Source organism: Equus quagga, chromosome 18 (genome assembly GCF_021613505.1).
Source record: "Equus quagga isolate Etosha38 chromosome 18, UCLA_HA_Equagga_1.0, whole genome shotgun sequence".
Classification (NCBI taxonomy): Eukaryota; Metazoa; Chordata; class Mammalia; order Perissodactyla; family Equidae; genus Equus; species Equus quagga.
In genome coordinates this window covers 24,516,335-24,540,514 of record NC_060284.1, presented here as the reverse complement: position 1 = coordinate 24,540,514, position 24,180 = coordinate 24,516,335, and the positions used below count along the sequence as shown (strand labels likewise).

Sequence of the window (24,180 nt, the reverse complement as noted above, 5' to 3'; positions counted from 1 at the left end):
CCATTGTGAATGAAACTAATATTCCAGGCAACTGAGCCTAGAAAAATATGAGATTTTTGTCATCCTCTTCAAACTGGCCCACAAACATGAAATAAACGGCATTACTTTAATAGATCCAATGAACCTTTTATTTTTATTGCAAGCAGTCTCTAAGATGTCTTCTAATAATAAAATTAGAGAAGTCTAGTTGAGAAATCATGTCAGAATGTCTCACCAGCACAGCTCTCAGCTTTTCCTTTGCTGAGTGACTGCCTTGGACTCAGTGCTTTCAGTTTCCTTTTTAGTCTATTTCTTTGCAGAGGTTGCTTGTTAGTTTTGATTTCTAATCATTGGTTTCTGAAGAAAATTTGGGAAGTTCTAGCACATTGAAGGAGTAAAGTAAAAGCCCAGATTGCCAGTGAGAGAGAAAACAAGAGAAACCAGCACAGCTAAAGTCAGAAGCAAAGGGAAGAGGATAAGCACTTCTAACTTTGTCTGCGAAGCTGCTGTCTGCTCGACTCTGAAGGATCTCTGCTTTCGGTAAGATTGAGTTAGGGTGGGAGGGGATTTCTACGGGTCAGTTAATTTTCTATAAAATGACCATCGCAAGATAGGCTGCAGCTGTGCCTGGTCTGGCACATGCGTTCAGATGAAATTCTGAAGTTATCAGGCGGCAGGGTGTCACTTAGGTGCCCACCAACCAGCACTGTATTGAATGAGGTTTCAGCAGAGGTGGAGTCTGAACTGAGAGTCTGGAACATTTTAAGATTGTTATTTCTCTCTTGACACTTTCTTGAATTACCTTTGTCTTTGATAAAACCTCCTTAATAAAGCTCATACTCCATTTCTTTATTGCAAACTTTTAGAGTGCTAGGTGAACAGAAATTAGGCAACTTGGGGTCTGCAGAAAGAGGCAACAAGTTATAATAATTTAGAAGCTTATAAAATCTTTATGCAGCCACTTTTTCTGAGTCAGTTATTGATTGATTCACATTTTATAGTGCTATGCTTCATGTTATAAAATCAGACAATTATTCACTTGCCAGCAGTTCCTGTAGGCCACAGTTGTAAGAAGAAAAGGGTCCTGATCATGGAAAAAAGAAACAGGATTTTCCTTTTGCTATCTTCCCCTGAAGAAATGGGAAGCCAGATAGGAGGCAAGACTGGCATCCTGTTAGATATAAGCCCTCAGCAAGAGCAAGTCAAAGTAATCGACTACAGTGGAAGCAAACCACTCTTTCTTATAGGATAAGAATGAAAAATGGCATGCCTGGGGTCTGTATGTGTTTGTAATTCAAAAAGCTCGCAAATGCTATATCACGATCACTTCAAGTTACAAGGATTGAGGCACTGAAGTTAAAAACACAAAGTTAAGGCATTACTAAAGGGAGACTTTTCACTCCTTTTTTTTTTTGTTTTTAAAGATTGGCACCTGGGCTAACAACTGTTGCCAATCTTTTTTTTTTTTTTTTCTGCTTTATCTCCCCAACCCCCCCATACATAGTTGTATATCTTAGTTGCAGGTCCTTCTAGTTGTGGGATGTGGGACGCCGCCTCAACGTGGCCTGACGAGTGGTGCCATGTCCGCGCCCAGGAGCCCGCGAATTTAACCACTCGGCCACAGAGCCGGCCCCATCACTCCTTTTAATTTTACAAAATTATCAAGTCCTGGTTAAAGAGGTCATGCCTAAAATTGTGTGAATAAAAACTCTATATAGAGCAGAGTTCAGAGAAAAAAGAAGCTTTGATTTATAAGATGATGTTTCAGAACTATAGCTTCATTACCTGAAATAAGTAAAAGCAATATGTAAGCTTATATATGTGGAAATAGTAAAGAATCAATCTTAAAACACAGGGAGGTCAAAATCTGGCAACATAATTGGGTAAAATTCAACAGAGTAAGAGTCATATTTGAGCTATCAGTTTTGGGTGAAAAACAAGTGAATGCAGGTGCAAAGCAAGGATTAGGAACCAGAAAGTAGGTAGACAGGATGGGCAGTGGCAGCTGGGGAACTTCCTGCACAGTGAGAGGGGGAAGAGGCACTGGGGAACCTGAGTTCTTCAGTCTGACCCAGACCCTGCCCAGGAACAGATGAGGGAGAAACCAGGTTCAAGGCTGGGTTAGGATGTTGTTTGTGTTTCAAAGTACATAGATACATCTGACACAATTCTCTAGATGAAAGTTGCCTATTGCTACATACCTGAGCTCAGAGAGCTCAGATTAGATCATTCCAAAGATCTAAATGTGAAGGTGCAAAGCTTCAAAACGAAATTTGGTAAAGAAATCAGAAGATGTGAGACAGAGAGAAAATCTCCATTTTCTGGAAAATGAGATACATGATGAACTAGTGGGAATGCAATCTGGTACACCCTCTGGAAAGGAATTTGGCAATATATAACAAAAAAGTATCTGCTCTTATCTTTTGACCCAGCCATCCCACTTCTAGGAATCTATCCTGAAGAAACAGCTGCAACAATATGAAAATAAATACGCACAATGTTAGCTGGGTTATTCATTGCAACATAGGTTGTGATTGAAAAAAAATGGGAAGTGGGGCTGGCGCGGTGGTGCAGCAGTTAACTTCACATGTTCTGCTTCTGCAGCCCAGGGATCACTGGTTCAGATCCCAGGTGTAGACCTATGCACAGCTTGTCAAGCCATGCTATGGCAGGCATCCCATTTAAATAGAGGAAGATGGGCATGATTGTTAGCTCAGGGCCAGTCTTCCTCAGCAAAAAAGGAGGATTGGCTACAGATGTTAGCTCAGGGCTAATCTTCCTCACCAGAAAAAAAAAAAAAAAGGAAGCAATCTAAATGCCCATACAAAGGAAAATAGTTGAATAAACTTTGGTAAATGCACATAATGGAGTAGGCCTGTCAAAAAGAATGAGTAAGCTCGCTATGAACTGATATGGAGTGATTTCCATATATCTAATACCACGTGATCTTTCATGTTAGAAAATGTGAATAAGAAAATATACATGTGTCTGCTCGTTTGTGAAAAGGATTTCTAGGAAGCATAAACCAGAAATTAGCAAGCCTGGGTACTTATAGAGGATAGATGATAATGGAGTAGTAAAAATAGAAAGAAAGGTGGAATGGGAATGGAGTGGCAAAATGGAGAAGTGACACTTCTCTGAGCACACCTTTTTGGAAAGGGCTGACTCTTAGAGACACGTAGCATTTCACATACTCACAAAATAATTACATACTTAAAACCAACCAAGATGTGGGGGGACACCAAAATGAAACAAACAGGGACAAGTGAACCTAACTGTATCACAAATGAATAATTTGACCACACTGGAGAGGACGAGAAAGGAAAGAACTAAGCAACATTGAATACAGTGTTCTGATAGAATACAAAGACTAAAGATAGAAAGAACTTCATACTAATATTGTACTCTAGTGAGTAAACTTATTTATCACAGAGTATGGACTATAAATTTTGAAAATATGTGTATACTGGGATTGAGCAAATAAGTAAATTTATTATAGAAAATGAGAGCCAGGCCTCTCATAGTCAGAGAAAGGAGTTTAAATAAATAAAGGGGAAAGCTTGAATTAAGCCTGCTATGTTGGATTGGCGTTGGGAATATCAACAGGAAATCAAAGTTATACATAGAAGTGGACAGATAAAGAAATAAATATAGTTGTGTGTGTACGTATGTGCTAGTATACATACTTAAATTTCCTAATTTTGTCCCCTAAGAATTCTCAGGAGGAATGCTCACACCTAGTGTGATATCTTCGCATCTAAGTACTATTATGCAAAGAAAGGAACCATGGCTTCTGGGAGAAATGGTTGATTCTAGAGCTGAACCAGGACAAATACAAGATGGACCTGGAATACTTTGTGGTACCAGAAAGTAAGGAAGCGCTCAGAATATGATGGGAGCATGCCAAAAGACCTAGGAGCCAGCCTGAAGGAGCTCTTAATAAACAAATCTGGGACAAATTAAGTGACAAAATAAATAATGATAATAAAGTATTGAATCCCATAGAATAAAATAAATATCTATAAGCCTATACTGATACAACTAAATAATTAAAAGAGTAAATAAATAAATGGAGAACGGACAGCTCTTACTTACTTGCTTGCAGTAGAACTTCAATTAATAAATGTTGAAGGAATGGTCAAAATACAAAATCACCCACAGGCAAACACCACAGTAACCATTATTACAAGCAAGAATCATCATCAGTGGATGCCAAAATTAGCGTTAAAAATGATATGAAATTATGATGAGACTATGTTTGCACAGTCTCAGAAAATCTCCCCAAATGGTGCTTTTTAATTACAAAGAGCTAAATACTAACTTTACGTGGAGAAATCTGGCAGACACCACCGGAACCCGTTGATCAGAGTTAACGTCACAGCATCAGAGTAGGTGCCTCCCGAATCCCTCGATCCGATGCCCTGAGACCGGCAGAACATCACTCCTACGGCGTTCTTGGCAGGAGTGCATAACCTCACTCTACTTGTGAGAAACGATAAGAAAAACCAAAATTGAGGGATATTCTACAAAATGGCAGTCCAGGACTCTTCTAAAATGTCCAGATCTTGAAAGACAAAATAAAAATGAGGATCTATCAATGATGAAAGACTAGGGAAACATAACAACTAAATGCAATGAGGGACCCTGGATTGGATCGGGGATCAGAAAAGGACATGAGTGGGAAAACTGGTGAAATGCAAAAAAGGCGTGCAGATTAGCTAATGGTATCGTATCAATGTTAAAATCCTGTTTCAATAATAGTTCTATGGTTGCATAAGATCTTAAAATTAGGGGAAGCTGGGGAACTGGCTATATGGAAACTCTTTGTACCTGTTGTACAACTTTTCTGTAAGTCTAAACTATTTCAAAATAAAGTTATTCTTAAAGAGCACCAGTGGAATAGTCTACAGTACAGGCTTAAAGTGGACATAGGACTTCTTGAAATGTACAGGGAACAAAGTTCAATGACAGAAAGCAAAATATTAGTCCATATTGTAAACTTCTCACTCAGCTAACTCACTAGAAATTGCTTTCCATTCCATCTCCTCCCTTGCAGATAAGGTGACACCCTGGCCATGGCCTCAGAGATCCACATGCCAGGCCCAGTGTGCCTCATTGAGAACACTAACGGGGGGCTGGTGGTTAATCAGGAGGCTCTGAAGATCCTGTCTGCCATTACGCAGCCTGTGGTGGTGGTGGCTATCGTGGGCCTCTACCGCACAGGCAAATCCTTCCTGATGAACAAGCTGGCCGGGAAGAGAAAGGGTGAGTGGCGCCAGCAGTGCTCTGCCGACTCCCTTCTGTCCAAATACAATGCCAATATCAAGCACAGTCATGTGAGGAGAGAAAGTTGGAGATGAGGAGGAATATTGAAAGCTAACTTTTAATGCCCTGACAGACTCCTTTCTGGAGGATAAGAATCAAGACACTCTTCCCACTTTGCCTTCATTTCCCCTTTTAAAGTATCCCTTTCTGGAAGGAATAAGGTAGTAATAAAGAAAATTACTATACATAATAATAAAATATAAAACATTTACTATAATGTTTATGTATAACATCAAGCTTATGCTGATCTTTAAGATAAAATAAATATTTCAGTTTGTATTGGATATTCTAATTTCCCTATTTTTCTGATTGTAATTAAGATCAATACTGACTGTGGTTTCACGTATCTTTTTTAACTCTGATTTTGTTAACTTTTCTCAGTTTCCTGATCCACCTGAAAATAAAACTCCGCATCCTCTTATGCCCACTCCCCCTTGCAGGCTTCTCTCTGGGCTCCACGGTGCAGTCTCACACGAAGGGGATCTGGATGTGGTGTGTGCCTCATCCCCAAAAGCCAAACCACACTCTAGTTCTGCTGGACACCGAGGGGCTCGGGGATGTAGAGAAGGTAAAAAAGAAATCTTTGAAATCCTACTTATGCCCCATCAGGAGCTCTCCTTGCACTATTCCTCCTCCTTGATTTATACTTCAAACTTATCAAACTTATCACTTTCATGTATTATTCTTTTCACTTACTTGGTAGTGGTCAAAGTTTGACCTTGTGTCCAATTTGAAGCCAACACAGTGAGCTTTATGTGAGGAAAGTAGCATAAGGTGTGAGAGTAACAGGCTAATTAAAGAGTTGTTGCATACCTTCAAGGCTGAGCCCCACCTGCCCACACATATGAGCATTGAGAGTGGAGGCTAAGGCCGATTGATAGGTTGTGCAACCCACAAAATAAAGGCTAATGACTTTTTTAGTCATTTTTCTTTGATGTCATAGTAAAATATTTTGGTGAGGCTGCTGAAGGTGCCTCTAAACTTGACTAGACATTTTACAAACATGTCTGACCTTTCACAATGGCAACCCAGAAAGATGGTAAGAATGATCTTGACCACAGCTGTGCTATTAGTAAGAGAAGCAAAGTATAAGAGCTGATGACAACACCTTTGTCCATAAAGAATCATACATTATTATTCTTATAAGTCTTAGACTTAGAAAACTCTTATTAAGGGGCATATTTTAACTACCGTCTGAAAAGTTTCTTATGATGACATGTCATGGGAATGGAATAGGATCATAATCTAAGTTCAGGAGATCGGTTTTAATTTTAGTACTTGATCATAATAGCTACTACTATCAAGTGTCTATGTGCTTTACACTCCCATGTGTATCTATATATCATGCCTTATTTAAATTTCACAACACCGTGAATTAAATGTTCATAAATTCATTGTAGTGGTGGAAAAAAATTGCCTAGGGAAGGCTTCAGAGTTATATAGAGGCAGAGCTGGGTTCAGACTTTGTCCATCTGAATCGAAAGCATGTGCTCTTAGTTGCTCTTCTATTCGGCTTTCTCACTGACTTTCAGGGAGACAACCAGAATGACTCCTGGATCTTTGCCCTGGCAGTCCTCCTGAGCAGCACCTTTGTGTACAACAGCATGGGAACCATCAACCAGCAGGCCATGGACCAACTGCAGTATCCTTTTTGTGGTCCAGAACAACACTAACTCTAGAAAATGTTTCATATTTTCACCAGGTACAGCTGTGGGCAACTGCAGAATTCACATGCCCCTTCCTTAACAAATCCCATTATGCTCAACACCTCAGTTTATAACAATCACCTCCAGAAGTCCAAGCCTTTCTGGTCACATGTTATGCTTAAGCACTTAGCTGCACAAGGCTCTGTACATTCTCTATCTGACTTAATCTCTATTGCCAAACCCTCAACATCCTCTAGAACTCATGTTCTCATTCAGCAAATCTCTATATGCTTATCATCTTCTCTAAATATTTTCTTCTAACTGAGTTCTGTCTATACCCTGTGGACATTCTTTCCCCTACAGACATCTCAAGTGGTTGTAAGTGGTAATTTTTTTCTCCCATAACTTGCATATCACAGGTCCCAGAAAATTTAGATGACCTCTCCTTGCTCCTTATGACAGCTTGCAGGTACCTTCTCATTCATCTCTCATTAAAAAGAGAAGCTTTGAGTCAGCCCTGATGGCCTAGTGGTTAAAAGTTCAAGGCTCACCACTTGGGAGGCCCAGGTTCACTTCCAGGTTGCAGAACGACACCACCTGTCTGTCAGTTGCCATGCTGTGGTGGCAGCTCACATAGAGGAAACATAAGGACTTACAACTAGGATATACAACTATGTACTGGGACTTTGGGGATGAAAAAAAAAATGAAGAAGATTGGCAACAGATGTTAGCTCAGGGCAAATCTTTCCCTGCAAAAAAAAAAAAGAGAAAGAAAGAAAGAGAAGCTTCTTTGAAGCACATGTGCTGCCCCTATGCTATCCATCTACCAACTTCCCTAAAACATACTTTTCACTTGTTAAAAATGTTAGCTCTTAGTTCACTGTATTCTTAGAGACTTTAATAACCCATACACATTCATCTGACACTATCAACGCTCAGTTCCATCACATCCTCCTATCTTTATTCTCCACTCTCCTATATGATCTAGTTTTGGTCATTACCTAACAACTTCAACATTTCTATAAACTTAGTTTGAAGCACTTTCTTGAATTAACTTTTGTCAACATTACCTACATGATACTGTATCAGATGGTTAGGTTTCATATTATTTGATCCCTCCATAGCATTTTATAAAATTAATCTCTTCTTCTTGTCTAAGACTATCACATCTTTTGGTGTCTGGAATACCACAGTTTCCTAATATTAAACATTCGTCATTGGCTGTACTTTTCCTGTTTATTTTGTTGCATCATTTTTCTCTCCTTGGCTTCTAAATATTATAATGCTTTAATTCATGAGCATCTTCTATTTTCCATCTATTTTCAGTCCCTAGGCAATCTCATCCAGCGTCTAGACTTCCAGTAGCACCTATGTGTCAGTTGCCATAACATTTGTGTATGTGATCATGACCACTGCTCTCAGGTGCAAACTTGTGTATCTAGCCACTTACACATCTCCATTTAGATGTGTAAGAGACATCTCAAACTTAACATGTAAAGTAACAGAACTTTTAATTTTCCTGTTCAAAAGTACTTCTTCAGAATCACGATATATTTCCAAAGCAATCACACAGTTTTTGGATGGAAAACTTAGGATGCATCCTGGATAATTCATTTCTTCATATCCTAGAAGCTATTAATCAGCAAGTCCTGTCAACTCCTCTGTCAAGGGTTTTTGCCCAGGCTGACCAATTCTCACCACTTCTTCTAGTCTAAGCTTCTATCTTCTCTCGTCTGGGCTATCTTCTTAACTACCTAACCCTTCTCTTTGCTTACACTCTTGCCTCTCTCAGATGTGACACCAGCTAGAAAGATCCTTTAACAACAAGCATCTGGTCATATCCCCTCTCAGATCAATGTGCCCAATGGCTCCCCATTAAATTTAGATTACAATTCAAACTCTTTCTGTGGCTTACAGAGCTTACATGGTCTGGACCCCATCCATTCTAGGACTTCTGTCCTAGCCACACTGGCCTTCTTGCTATATGTTAGTCATATTCAGTGATTTCCTGTCCAAGGGTTTGCAGGAGCTATTTCCTCTGCCTGGAATGTTCCTCCAATGAATTTGTGCATGGCTGGCTCCCACAATTCATGCAGACCAGTGCCCAGCAATGACCTCAGAGAGAATTTACCTGAACAACCACAGAAACCATCACCATCTACAGACACACACAGTTATTCTCTAACCTTTACCTTTATTCATTTTTCTTCAAGACAATATTGATATCTCGGATTTTTTTTTTTTTTTGAGGAAGATTAGCCCTGAGCTAACTACTACCAATCCTCCTCTTTTTGCTGAAGAAGACTGGCCCTGAGCTAACATCCGTGCCCATCTTCCTCCACTTTATACATGGGATGCCTACTACAGCATGGCTTTTGCAAAGCAGTGCCATGTCCACACCTGGGATCTGAACCGGTTGAACCCTGGGCTGCTGAGAAGCAGAATGTGCGAACTTAACTGCTGAGCCACAGGGCTGGCCCCTCAGATTTTATTACATTTTTGTTTATTTATTTATCATCTGTCTCCCTCATTAGAATGCAAGATCTATCATGGTAGCATTGTCTCACTCATTGCAATAGTCTCAGTCTCTAGGACAGTGCCTGGTTCAAATAGGTGCTCAATAAATGTGGAATGAATGAATGACAAGCTAATTAAGAGGGAAAATTATCTTAGATAAGTATTAGGAGAAAATATAGCATAAACAGTGCTACTCCTTTTCTGCAGTTTTCCTATGTTAGCATTTCAGCTACGTGACAGAGCTGACAGAGCGAATCAGGGCAAAATCCTCACCAGGTAACAGTGAGCTTGAAGACTCAGCTGACTTCGTGAGCTTCTTTCCAACCTTTGTGTGGACTCTGAGAGATTTCTCCCTGGAGCTAGAAGCCAATGGAGAACCCATCACTGCTGACGAGTACCTGGAGCTGTCACTGAAGCTAAAGAAAGGTTGCTGGGACTGATGGTTGGGTATCATAAAAGGAGAAAACAATATCAGAATGGCCATTTCTGTGTAGGTGCTGAAAATCATAATTTCATAATGTGTTATCCTGGTTGTTCTGTTACAGGAAATGAAAACATTCCGTGGCTGAATCAACTGAATCTAATTTTAACCTCTTTCTTCTTGGAGAAAGAAATTTTATTCCACTAATCCTTTAATATTTTAATTTCTGACCCATTATTAGATAACTTTTATCTCTTTACATAGGATTTGTGCAAATTATGAAGTTGAAGAGTCATAAATTTGAGGTAGTTAGTTTGAAGTTGTACTACATCTAGTTTTCATTCTTCTAGGTACTGATGAAAAAAGCAAAAGCTTTAATGAACCTCGGTTGTGCATCCGCAAGTTCTTCCCAAAGAAGAAGTGCTTCATCTTTGACCGTCCCGCTCCCAGGAAGTACCTTGTCCAACTGGAGAAGCTACAGGAGGAAGATCTGGACCCTGAATTCAGAGAACAAGTTGCAGGCTTCTGCTCCTACATCTTCAGCCATTCCAAAGCCAAGACTCTCTCAGGCGGCATCATAGTCAATGGGCCTCGTGAGTCCCTTTCACTCCCCACTTCTTACCTGGAATTTCCTTTCACCCACTGTAGAGAATAAAAGAGGGAGGCATAAGAGTTACTTCCGACAAACACATAATATAATGATACGAACGAAAACACACCATTAGGATCACGTTGTGAACTCTACATGGGAGCTAAAACTATTTTCTATATCATCTAATATTCATATGAGCAAGATGAATAAGGAAAAGAACCAGAATCCAATTCCAGTGTAGTATGTAGTAACCTTCTCTACCAACTTCTCAGCTCCCTAATTATGAAATGCCCTTCCAGGAGATCTATATAGATTGACAAAGTCATAAAAAGGTAAATATTCCACTTACGTGAGGCATGGGCACCAGCCCCAGCACAATTCTCTTGTTCATCAGTTCAGAAATATTTGTATTGATTAGGAATGCCTGCAATGCACTAAACACGGGGTATAATGGTGGATCAAAATGTTTTATTTCTATCCTCATTCTAGCAAAACAAGAGCAAAAGATATTTAATTTTTCTTAAATCATAATGATAAATAGTGATAAGCAAAGTAAGTTAAAATAATAGGCTGCTGTGAGAGAGTAAGGAGTGTAAGCAGGTGGGAAATAATTTAGATTCAAATGAAAAGAATATTTGTCTCTGAAAATGACATGTAGGATGAGAACTTTATAAATGATAAGGAGTTAACCAGAAAAACAGGTGGAAAAGCTTTGTAAACAGAGATAATATCATGTGAGAAGGCCTGAGACAAGAAAGAACTCTGCAGATTCAAGAAAGTAAAAGAAAGACAGTGTGATTCAAACAAGAGTAAAGGGAGCAAGAGCAGTGTCATGACTGGAGAGTGTGCAGGGGGCAGTGCTTGAAAGGACTGGTGGGTGACTTCAAGGGGTAGAGCTTAAGCTCAATGGGAGGATCTTGAAGAATTTTACGCAGAGAGGTAAAGTTATCTAATTTATAAAGATAACTTTACAAGGTTATCTAACATATATATTTAACATATACACTAAAACTATCCTTCTGAATATTTTGTAGATAACGTGTTGGAGGGCTATAAAGGAGGCAATGGGAAGATGGATGATATTTTCAATATTTTAAAATTAAATGTGGATTATGTTAGGCTAAGATTATGGCAATGGAGATGGTCAAAATGGACAGAATCCATGCATATTTTGAATCTCAGATCTCTAAGGCTTGATGATGGAGAGAATATGGAAGTGTGGAAGAAATTAGAAGAAAGTGTCAGGCCTGACTCTAGGGTTCTGAGCTTAAGTAACTGCTAGAATGGATGTTATTTGAGAGGAATGAGAAAACTGTCTTGAGGAAGAATAGTTTTTCAGAGTAGATGAAGTCGTTTAGATTTGGATTATTTAATATTGATATTCCTTTGATTTATACAGGAAGGGATATCATGTAGATATTTAAAGGTACAAATCTAAGGCTTAAAAATCAGGTCAAAGCAGGAAATAAAATTCATGACTATCCATATGGAAGGTACTTAAAATTATAGAAAGAGAAGAGAAGGCCCAGGATTGAGTCCCAAAGTACTATTAGTTGTAGGGTGACCAACCACTCCAGTTTGCCCAAGATTGGAATTTCCTGGGATGTACGATTTTTCACTGCTAAAACCAGCAAAGCCCTGGGTGAACCCCTAGAAGAGTTGGTCATACTGCATGTAGCTCTGATGAGAGAATACCTAGGAAGACCCACTTATCTAGGCCAGACACAGGACAAGTGGCCTGCACCACACACAGGCATATACACACACACAAAACCTAAGTTTTCCCCTTGACTTTTTTCATAAATTAGAAGTGAGGAGGGAGGGGAAAAGAAGTAAGAAAAAAAAGAGAGAGTTTGGAAGGCTGAGGAAAGATCAAGACCTAATATTTAGACCCTAAAATATCCTTATTCTAATCCATTCATCCCAACATCTTCCCTTTGGGTGAGGAAAGGAAGAAGAAAGAGAAGCTTTAAACTCCTGTGAACCTAGATGTTAACAAAGTGTTCCATCACTTTTCTCCCTCACAAAATCCTTAAAACTATTGTTTGTGACACTTGAAAAGTATACAAAATACTCTAGCAGTTGATTCACCAGAAGAAAATAATTAAATTTACATTCTCAGGACTAAACAGAATGTAGTTTATTCCTCTCTCTCACCAACTGATAGTCACTATTTTTTTTTTTAATTCTCTGTTGTAGGTCTGGAGAGCCTGGTGCTGACCTATGTCAATGCCATCAGCAGTGGGGATCTTCCCTGCATGGAGAATGCAGTCCTGGCCTTGGCCCAGATAGAGAACTCAGCCGCAGTACAAAAGGCAGTGGCCCACTATGATCAGCAGATGGGCCAGAGGGTGAAGCTGCCCACGGAAACCCTCCAGGAGCTTCTGGACCTGCACAGGGCCAACGAGAAAGAGGCCATTGAAGTCTTCATGAAAAATTCTTTCAAGGATGTGGAACAAAAGTTCCAGAAGGAATTAGGGGTATATTTGATGTTCTAGTTCATGACAGGCAGACAAATCTGAGCCTTCCTTGATAATGAGTAGTTCTTCCTAGACCCAAGACGACAGCACTTAGTTATGTGTACTCATTTGCAATCTTTACTAAAATAATACAATACTTCTAGCCTTACTTATATATCCTAAAGTACCGTAACAGACTATGTTTATTTCCCCGCTCTGGATGCAATATTTTAAGCAAATAGGTAAACTGTAAAATTCTATTTATATAAAATTATTTTATTTTCTCTTTTAAAGTTAATCAGAGACACAGTGCTTTCAAGTTCCCTGCTAATAATATGGGAGAATTTCATTCTTTTTGAAAACCCTAAAAACATATTGTGTTTAATGTAAGGCAACAGTAAAACATTCAGAAAGCCGTGGAAGAGAAATCAATCATAAGAGTGCTGTTGGAGAATGTCTTCAGTCTGAGCCCTTCCAAATTAAGGAAGGATTGTTGCATGGCAAATAATCATTTGAGAAGTGACAATGCACCCCCTGACTTGGAAAGCAGGGTTCTACAAATTTTACCTTACTGCATTCAGAGGTTCTGGTGAAACTAGATTGTCAAGATCAGCAGATAATGGACATCCTTCTAGACTAAAATAAGCTTGAAATATAAGTTTTCTTGAATGACTTAAAGTAGGTAAATATGCTGTTCTATTAGTCTTTCTCAATACTGAAAATACCTGGGGTACGATCTTCATTACCTTCATTAGCCTTACACTGAGAAAATATGCAAAAGATATTCTCATTTTAAAGAATGTACCAATAATCATTGAGCCTTTACTGAGCACTTACGGAAAACTCACTGGGCTTAATACTTTATCTCACTGCATATAATGCTGACATGAAATCTATGAGACAGATATAATTTCCCCTGTTTTACCAACAAGGAAACATCAATTCATGAAGGCTGAGTGTCACAAAGTGGTGGAATCAGGAACTCCACGCAGGCCTGCCTTACTTTTATGCTTGTGCTTCTGAAATTATTCCTGAAAAGAGAAACTTGAAAAGAGAAGTTTCATATGGAACAGTGTCTGTGCTTTGAGAATCATTCTCTGAAGCAGGAAATGATTATCACAAAGAGAGACGTAGATGTATTTTTTAAACCAGCTCTCTTCTTAGGAATATGCTAGATAGAATCTTATAACAAGGTGAGGGGTGTGGCCCTCTTTATATGCCACAGTTTCTGCAGCAGAAGCATTTCTCAGTAGTCTATGTGTGATTAATAGCCTCCTGATGGCTGACCATACCATCTGTGCTCTTTTCTTGCTTCACAGGCCCAGTTAGAAGCAAAGCGAGATGACTTTTGTAAGCAGAACATGCAAGCGTCATCAGATCGTTGCATGGCATTACTTCAGGATATTTTTGGTCCTCTAGAAGAAGAGGTGAAGCAAGGGGCATTTTCTAAACCGGGAGGTTATCGTCTCTTTATTCAGAAGAAACAGGAGCTGAAGAATAAGTACTACCAGGTCCCCAGGAAGGGGATACAGGTAACTACCTACTGACTGCCATTTCTGGGGACTTGAGAAGTGACTCTTTCAATCTACAGTGGGAACAACCAAAGTACGTTTGGTGCCTGGTGCCTCTGCCTTTCATTCATCCATTCACTGATTTATTCAATTAAGAGAACCCATCACAGGATGAAGAGCAGATTCTTCCTTGCAAGCACAGATGGAGCCCTCAAAAAATGTTTGTAGAATTCATTCATTAATTTAGTCATCCAACCATTCAACGATGATCTATTCAGGACTAACTATATGCCAGGTCTTGTCAAGTTTCTGGGGTTAGGGCAATTAAAAAAACAAACAAAGTTCTCTCCAACTATTTATCAGCAATAAATAAATGATAGCTTACAGACAAAAATAATAATAAAACAGTTAACACTCATGTGGAGCTTATCGCTTTTCAGGAAATGAATGGGCTTAACTCATTCGTTTCTCACAACATCCCTATGAAGTATATATCATGAATATTCTCATATTATAAATAAGAAAAATGAGACACAGAGAAGTAAAGGAACTCACTCTAGAACATACAGGAAATGAGTGGTACAGCTGCAATGGAAATCCAGATAACAGACTCCACGCTCTTTACTCTTAGGTATCAGGTTAGGTTAGAGTTAAGTTTGGGAGCATATTATGTTTTTTTTAAGAAGCCAGCAAAAAAAACTTGAGAGTGGCTTAAAAAAGAACAAAAGTTTCTTTCTCTCTTGTATACAAGAGTGAGGAAGACTAAGCTCAGGCTGCGATGACAGCTCCACAATCATCTCAGCCCCAGGCCCCTTCCTTTATTCTCCCGCACCGTAGCACGAGGCCTCATCTGCAAGGTCGTTTATGGGCTAAGGTGGCTCCTAGAGTTTCACTCATTAGTTCTACATCACAGGTGGAAGAAAAAGGAAAAAACAGAATAGTGAAAGGTCTCTGGGTTACTCTTTTTAAGGCAATTTCCAAAAAATACCGTTTAACACCTCTTCATAAGTGATGTTGGCCAGAATTTAATCATATGGGCATCTCACCTACCAGGGATGTTGAGTAGAAAATCCAACATTTTATCATGGTCCACGATGTGCCCAGGCAGAAAAAAATTCAGAGTTCTGGTACTAAGGACAAAGGAGAGAATAATATTAAGATGACTCTAGCAGTCCCTATCAGAGTGATGACAAGTGCCCAGAAGATAAAGAAGGTATAGAAGAGGAAGGAAATGTACTATTTTAAATGTAAGTTTTTATAGAGGACTTTTCTGATGAGATAATGCTTCAGTAGAATCTTTAAAGTAGTTAGGGAGTGAACCACATGGGCCTCTAGGGGAAGAAAATTTCAAACAATGGAAAAGTACAGAAAAATTAATTGATTTCTGTTCTAGAAATAGCAAGAAATGTGGCAGAAGGGCAGTGAGCAAAGGAAGAGGTGGCAGGAGATAATGTCAGAGAGGTGGTCAGAGGCCAGAGGCCAGACAACGTAGCACCTTGAAAGCACTGAGCAGTTTGAACTTTATTCAGAGAGTTGGAAAATCATTAGTGGATTTTGTGCATAAGAGTAAAGAGATCTATCTTAAAATGACATAGCATAGGGCTCAGCCCAGTTGCCGAGTGGTTAAAGTTCTGCATGCTCTGCTTCAGTGGCCCGACTTCGCAGGTTTGGATTCCAGGCACAGACCTACTCTGCTCATCAGCCGTGCTGTGGAGATGTCCCACATACAAAAAAATAGAGAAAGATTGGTACAGATGTTAGCTCAGGGCTGATCTTCCTCAAGTGAACAGAAGAAAAACAGGAGGATTGGCAATGAGTGTATGGATGTTAGCTCAGGTCAATCTTCCTCAGCAAAAAAAAAAAAAACCCCACAACAATATTACATAATACTAGCTGCTCTGAAGAGTGGGGACTGGTAGGGAAGCAAGAGTCAAAACAGGGAGACCCATGATGAAACTAATGCAATGGTCTGTCCAGCCAAAAGTGATGATGTCTTGGACCAGGGTGTTTGGGAGCAGCAGGCAACAAGTGATGGTTTCTGATTGGTTTTACTTTGAAGCTAGAGCAAATGCAATTAGCTGATGATTGTATGTGGGATGTGTGAGAAAAAGAAGATATCAAGGATGACTGTAAAGATTTTAACCCATCCAGTTAGAAGATCAAAGTTACTAATTAAAACATTAAACTTGGGGTGATTGGGAATGAAACACATTTGACAGGGCATCTAGAGTTGGGTTTTAGGCAAGATTTGTCTGAGATGCTGTATGAATTCTAAAATGATTGTTACATGGGTGGAAGATTAAACTGAATTAACGGATGTATTGCTGGGTTTTGCTTTAGTCGCCATTTCCTAATTCTAACTTTCTCTGCGTCACTAGGCAGAGGACATGCTGAAGAAGTACTTGGAATCCAAGGAAGACGTGGCTGATGCGCTTCTCCGGACTGATCAGTCACTCTCAGAAAAGGAAAAGGAGATTGAAGGCAAGAACAGATGAAAACACTCTAGCTAGTCGGAAAGCCCTAGGAGCATTAACTTGAGCCACGTTAGTCTATGTGGAATCATTATTGAAGAGCGAAGAATAGCATGCATTGTTCAGAGTTCTAGGGGATTTTTGTCTTAACTGGTATTTATGATCATCTGTCTTCTGGTTACTCAGTGCAAAAATTACCACAAGATGTCTTCTCTAAGAAATAGGGATAAAACAAACACACAAAAAAAGTGAAAGGCAAAATAAGGCTATCACAATGTAATCCTCATATTTCTCTGCTTATTTTCCTTCCTCAGTGGAACGTATAAAGGCTGAATCTGCAGAAGCTGCAACGAAAATGTTGGAGGAAATCCAAAAGAAGAATCAGCAGATGATGGAACAGAAAGAAAAGAGTTATCAGGAACACGTGAAACAATTGACTGAGAAGATGGAGAGAGATAGGGCCCAGCTGCTGGCAGAGCAGGAGAGGACTCTTGCTCTTAAACTTCAGGTATTCGATGGTGCCATCTCCACTTTATCTTCCACTGTGCTGACTCAAAAACAGTGCTTAGACGTTAAAGTTTTCCGGCCTAAATAGTAGGAGACATTTCATTCTCTTACTGCTTCTACCCCTGACGATCTCTGGTTACTAAAGGCTATTTATTTGCAGGATAAAATCTCATGGAATCTTTCATCATTAAATCACTAATAAACAGTAGCTGTTCATTGCCAGTCACTGCACAATGGCTTCACAAACATTCTGGGATCAAATCCTCATGTTATGTTATAGGTACTATTACATTCTCATTTTTCAAATGAGGGAATTACAATTTCATGAGGGATAAGTAAATTTTCTGGGTCCTACCTTGTGGAAAATATCTGGCCTGTCTTTCCTACTGAGTGAAGTCGATAGTGACGTTCTTTCTGCAGTACCTGGTATGACTATCTCTGGAGGCACCCTAATGAGTAAGACTCCATAACCATCTACACAGTTAACCACATAATTGAATACCCAGGCCACTATGACCTCCTGTTCTCCAAGCCCTACCCTGAGTCTATGTTGAGTCTGAGTGTACACTCAGAAATAAAGTATGGACCAAGGCAGACCCTGTTCTCTTCTACTTATTTCTATTATCTCTGCTACCAAATTTTGGAGACTTCTACTAAATTCTCTGATCAAACGTGTGCTGTGATTCTGAATCATGTAGTAACTTTCCCATTGGAGATCACCCATCTTCCTTACCTTCTTAGAAATATATTTGAGTCCACACTACATAGATCAGAGTTGAAGGGGAAAAAATGATACTTTTTCAGAAAGACTGTGCTGTATGTAGGTGAAAGGGGGCTAAGAATGTAATTCTGGATCACTAATAATTTAGAAAGTATAAGAAAGGAACATCTCTACAGCTAAAGAAAGTCAAGAAAAATTATTGGCAGGCATAGAAGACTGAGGAGAGATTGATGTAATGGAAGTTAAGGGAGGAAAGGATTTCAAAAATAAGTTCCAAAAACTCATGAAGAATTAATGTGGGTACTGACAGAGGAAATAATTTGGCAAATGTGGAAAATGTTTTAAGTTGTGCTAGTTCAGTCTCCACTTTCTCTTTTAGGAACAGGAACGACTTCTCAAGGAAGGATTCCAGAACGAGAGCAGGAAACTTCAGCAGGAGATGCAGGCTATCCGAATGAGAAACAGAGCACCAGCTGGAGTATGTAACATACTCTAAAAATCCGAGGAATGTAATTTCCTAACCGTCTCTCCTCCACTAGCAATAAGTTGAATGAGCAGCTTTAGAACGACAAACAATTGCCAAAAACTAAACTTGAAATCATGATGCTTCCATTTTTGTTGAGCTATAAAATTTGCAAAGATGAAATAAAGGATGAAGATACTGTTTTACCTTAAGTGATTAAGTTCATGCTTAATTATGGTACTAGTGACTGGAATCTTCCCTCACTGGATCCTATATTTGAAATCATATGTATTGACTCTAGAGAGACTTTAAATTGTATAATTGGGATGTATATTACAATGGGATCATATCAGGCAGGTTCTGCTCAGCATAGACTTTTTTCCCCACACATACACCACCCTTCTCAATATTCTCAGCCCTAGGCTATTACTCAAGTATTTAATGTGGTCCTAGTATAGGGTTGGAGTGTTGTGAACACAGGATAAATCTGAAGAGATTAAACAAAGCCGTGGGACACAGTTGAGCATCATTCCTGCCAAGTGGCCATTGGGTTACATGATGGCTTACAATAAGGGAGGTCTGGGACAGTTAGCTTCAGATGGTGAACAGTTCTCTATTGAGCAGAGACTGTGTGGTCTGTGGGCACTGATGAGACTTCTGGACGCTGGTAGGGGAAGTCCTTGCCTCTGTGCAAAATGGATTTATGAGTGGGTGCTCTACCTTCTCTGTCTATAACATCCCTCTGGGTAATTACTGTCCCATTTCCAGGCTACCCTACCTCTCTCTTCTACTCTCCTTTCCATAGTTTTCCCCCTCCCTTAGTTCAGAAAATAACTTCTGCAGTCACAGGAAGGGAATTTTAACTCAAGCTCAAATACATTCCTTTTCATTCCTCTGAGAACTGTAACTACAATCCTTCAAAAGAAAACTTGACTCCATGTTTCTTTCTTCCCCTCTGCTATGACATCATGTCCCGGGAGCCACTCAGGGTAAATGTCTATCTTGGAAGGACAAGAAACAGAGGAAAAATCAAGAATTATTCATTAGTACAAAAATATTAACCTACCACAATTGTGTCAGGATATATATCATTTAAAGTTCTTTATTGCAACCAGCAGAATCTTCTCAGTAACTTAGATAAAAAGGAAATTGATTTTTAAGACTGTTTAGTAGCAGACAGATTCTCCAGGACAGCAAGAGAGCCAAAGTCTACTGCTATTTCATCAGGAATAATACCAACCACATAGTGAAGGCAACTCAAGAGAAAACACCACATCCATTAATACCTGGCACAGTGATCTGCAAATCAAATGGCAGAAGCTCTGCCCATGTCAGCTCTGGGTAAATGGACGCCTCCACCTTCACATTTGTAGTAAACAAACTCCTCCCTGAAAAGCTCCATCTTTGGGTTGCTCACATTGTCTCAGTCTCACAGAGGAGCATCTGCTTGACAGAATCTAAATCACATGCCTCCTCATTGCAGAGTGTGGGAATGAGAGTTGTCTATCTTCTACTTTGGAAAGTAGAGAGTCATAAGGTGAGAAATTTCCATCTGCATTATTTAAGTCAACCAATTCTTCTGGGTAGATCTCTGGAAATACACCTTATGTTAGGAATTCTTTAAAAATGCTTTTAATAGTATTTTCATGTAGATCACGTACAACATTTTCATGTTTTCTCTGCACCATATCTCGGTATTCTTTTTAACTTTTCTACTATTGTAAGTCATACACTTCATTAACATACTCTAGGTTACTCTTTTCTTTTAACAGTCATACTTAACAAAGCCTAAACAAGACTATAGAAAAAATGCCACCCCAGCAATACACACCATCTAACATATCATTTTGTTTGTATTTAAGCTCTATTTTATTTTTACTCCTTAAATAAGACATTGTTATTACTTTTTAAACAGTTAATATTTTATATCTAGTTCCATATAAGCAGAAAGCAACTTCACTCTTTCTTAAAAATGCCCCCCTTAACCTACTTTCTTGGATCAGTCTTCCTGCATTAGTTCTTTAGTCACTCTCAGATTAATGAATAGCATTTTTTTCAAAATAGAATAAAAAGTTCAACTTGATCTAAATTTTAAAATCTTCCCCCTCACATTTGATTCAGAGATTTTACTCTTGCTTACAACTCCTCCTCGCACCCCAGAGGATCAGATCAGCCTTACAAGCACACAGTACAGAAGTATGTTTTTTTCCCTCCTCATTTCCCAGCTCCACCTGACCTGAGCTCACTAATTCTTGTTTATGATACCTTCAAGTTGTGACTTTGGAGTCCAGCAAATTAGGGGAAAGGAAACCCTCTTACATGATACATTAGGAACCTATCTTTGGTGTCCTCTGGGTGTGACTTCAATCTTTTTCCTATGAGATGATTTGAGTTCTTCGCTGATCCCCCTGCTGAGAACTTCCACTGGCTTTTGGTTCACTTTTTTCCCACAGATTTACTCTCTGTGTTGAGGTCAATGCACCTGCCATTTAGACATCTTGGGCTGGGTTTCTTTCAAGATGGTCCAAGTCCAGAGACACCTCCTGCCGCACCCAGTGAATCCACTTGGGAGAAGGCCTCATCTGCTTAACCAAACACTGAAAAGGTAGGCTGCTCCCACCTCTAATCCTCTCCCTTCACTCTGTTGCCACAACCACTCCAGCCAGCCTCTGACTACCAGAAGTCTTCAGGCTTGAGTTGAGCACCAATACTAAGGTCCCCAAACTCCAAGGAGCACATGCCAGCTTTCCAATAGGATCTTTGAAGTCCTTGACTCTACTTAACCTGTGGAGGGAGTGAGAAACAACAGTCCTCATTGCCCCATAAGGAAGGTGAGGAGAGAAGAAAGGGAGGGGATATCAACACACACCAACAACTCTGCATTGGATCTTCACAGCTAATCCGTTCTGATCTGTTTCTGCTTTCCCTCTTATATAACCCTGAGTTGAAATTTGGTCTAAGACCTATGAAAAACCGTTAAATTTCTTAGGAAATTCACAATAGATGGTACTAAAACTATAGGTTCTTTCTACTTTTAGTGTCATTTATATTAATAGGAAATTAAATGTCCAATATTTTCCTGAAATAGACACAAGAATTTTATATACATGAAGAAGGTGAAGATAAAATTTATACCTTATCGTTTACAAAAAATTACTCAGAGAGATTGAGCTAGTTAGAGAAAGCAGGAGGAAAGAATTCTTCAGTCCTTGCCCAATTTGTCTCACTTCAGAGTTGAATATAGCCCCAAACCCTATTTACACACTGATTGGTCATTCTAGGATCTGAGCCTTCCTGATAGCTTGGGTAATAATCTTAATTTTAGACTGGGCTTTAAATTGTCCAGTGATTCCTTAAAAGATCCAATTCCATTTGTTGGCAAAGGAAGAGGAAGGTGCCACGTCATTACCATGAGGCGAGTGTAGAATTCCCCCTCAGCCTCTCTTGACCCCATGGATGGAAGGGTGTCTTGTTACTGCTGGGTGGGGGTGGGCCCCATTAGGCCTCCCTTGACACCAGCTTGGCTGGGAAGGGTGGGAGTGCCTAGTTCCTTTGACCCACATGCCTGCCCCAACACCAGTGGGAGATGGCCTCCTGACTATTGGGTGGTGGTGAAAAGTGTCGCCTTTTCTGATACCACGTCAATGATCAGAGGAGGGACACCTTACCAGGCAGTAAGGATGGAAATTCCACCTCCCTATTAGACTTTTTCTAAAAACACCCCAATAGACGGGGCATTGGAGTGCCTCCTTACAGCGTGGTGAAGAGGGAAATCCAGGCCTTCTGGGTCTTTCACGACAAATGGAGGGAGGCCAACAATTTTTCTGCGGTGTTTGGTTGAAGTAAAGGGGTTTTTGTCTAAACTTTTCTTGCTGTCAGGTAGGCTACCTCTTTATTGATCCTTTGGCTGGAGAAAGCATATATTCACTGGGGTACAGTAGTTCCCCCTTTCTGTGGATTTGCTTTCCATGATTTCAGTTACCTGTGGATAACCAAGGTCTAAAAATATTAAATGAAAATTCCGGAAATAAACAATTTACAAGCTTTAAATTGTGTGCCGTTCTAAGTGTGTGATGAAATCTGGCACTGTCTGGCCCAGGATATGAATCGTCTCTTTGTCTCACATATCCATGCTGTATATGTGACCCACCCATTAGTCACTTAGCAGCCATCTTGGATATCAGATTGACTGTGGCAGTGATTGTGTTCAAATAACACTTATTTTACTAAACAATGGCCTCAAAGCAACTAGTGATGTTGGCAATTTGGATATGCCAAAGAGGAGCCATAAAGTGCTTCCTAAGTGAAAAGGTCAAAACTCTTGACATAATGAGAAAAAAAAAATTGTATGCAGAGGTTGCTAAGATCCACAGTCAGAATAAATCTATTTGTGAAATTATGAAGGAAAAACAAATTTGTGCTAGCTTTGCTGTCACACCTCAAACTGCAAAAGTTACAGCCACAGTGTATGATAAGTGTATTGTAATAATTGTTCTATCCTTTTATTATTGTTAATCTCCTACTATGTCTAATACACAAATTAAACTTTATCCTCGGTATTGTATACATGGATAGGAAAAAAACATAGTATATATAGGGTTTGGTACCATCCACAGGTTCAGGCATCCACTGGGGTCTGGGAATGTATTCCCCGTGGATAAGAGGCAACTATGCTATTTTGTTTCCCACCTGTTGGCGTTTCCGAGTTGTCAGCTATTTCTTCACCAAGTCTAAGGTAGATGAGTCAGAAAGAAACTCAGGGAAATTACCAACATGTCATTCCTTGTCTCCCAAAGTCCTTTGCCAGTCTTCACTATTCTCCCCAACTTAAGATATGTTTTGATTTACACATAATTTTCTAATATTTGATTTCCTTACAACTTCCAGAGTTTTTAGTTGCACTTAGTGGGAGAAATAGGAGAAAGTACTTCTACTTCATCTTTCTGAAAGCAGAAGTCTCATCAACACAGTAATACTATCTAACATTTCTTTTGTAATTAAGTATAGGTATACGTATATATAATTCAAACAAAAATCATAAAATTACAAGAACAATTCAAAAAATTCTGACATACCCTTTACATAGTTCACCAATTCTTCACCACATTTGCATTCTTTTTCTTCCTCTTTGTATAAATTTATATCTGTGTTATCCAATATGGTAGCCACTAACCACATAAAATTAAATTGAGCAAAATTAGTAATTCAGTTCCTCAGTCTAATTAGCCATATTCCATGTGCTTGGTAGTCACATGTAGCCATTGGTTGTCAATATTGTCAAAGAAGGTATAGAATATTTCTATCATCAGGGAAAGTTCCACTGGACAGCTCTGAGTTATATAAATGCTTATTTTTAACTCTTTAAAAGATTTGAGTCTGTTGGAGGAATCTTGCACATTTACCCCTAAACACTTCAACGTGTACACTTCCTAAGAACAAGGGCATTCTCTTACATAACCACAGTACAGTGTTCTAAATTAGAAAATTTAACTTCAATATGATATCAGCTAATCTGCTGACCACATTTAAATTTTGATTTGCATTTCCTTAATGATTAGTGATGTTGAA

At 39.3% G+C, this 24,180-nt stretch overlaps 1 protein-coding gene across 3 annotated transcripts; it reads left to right on the top strand.

Annotated features, from left to right (window-relative positions):
- Positions 1-297: 297 nt before the first annotated feature.
- LOC124229749 (guanylate-binding protein 2) lies at positions 298-18,812 on the top strand. 3 transcript variants are annotated; one of them, XM_046645118.1, is made up of 12 exons: positions 298-519; positions 3,693-3,849; positions 5,036-5,244; positions 5,745-5,872; positions 6,837-6,946; positions 9,697-9,893; positions 10,239-10,481; positions 12,680-12,960; positions 14,259-14,471; positions 16,829-16,931; positions 17,236-17,429; positions 18,529-18,812. In XM_046645118.1, exons 3-12 carry the CDS (start codon positions 5,055-5,057, stop codon positions 18,643-18,645), a joined length of 1,776 nt encoding a protein of 591 aa, XP_046501074.1. In that variant the 5' UTR covers positions 298-519; positions 3,693-3,849; positions 5,036-5,054; the 3' UTR covers positions 18,646-18,812. The 3 variants fall into 3 exon arrangements, with proteins under 3 accessions (XP_046501074.1, XP_046501077.1, XP_046501076.1); XM_046645121.1 differs by lacking the exon at positions 3,693-3,849; XM_046645120.1 differs by lacking the exons at positions 3,693-3,849; positions 5,036-5,244.
- Positions 18,813-24,180: the final 5,368 nt, after the last annotated feature.

Coding starts and splice junctions, on each gene's coding strand:
- LOC124229749 (XM_046645121.1), top strand. CDS start 5,055: ATGGCCTCAGAGATCCACATGCCAGGCCCAGTGTGCCTCATTGAGAAC. Junction 12,961..14,258: donor AGTTCCAGAAGGAATTAGGG/GTATATTTGATG, acceptor CTTGCTTCACAG/GCCCAGTTAGAAGCAAAGCG. Junction 16,932..17,235: donor AAAGGAAAAGGAGATTGAAG/GCAAGAACAGAT, acceptor TTCCTTCCTCAG/TGGAACGTATAAAGGCTGAA.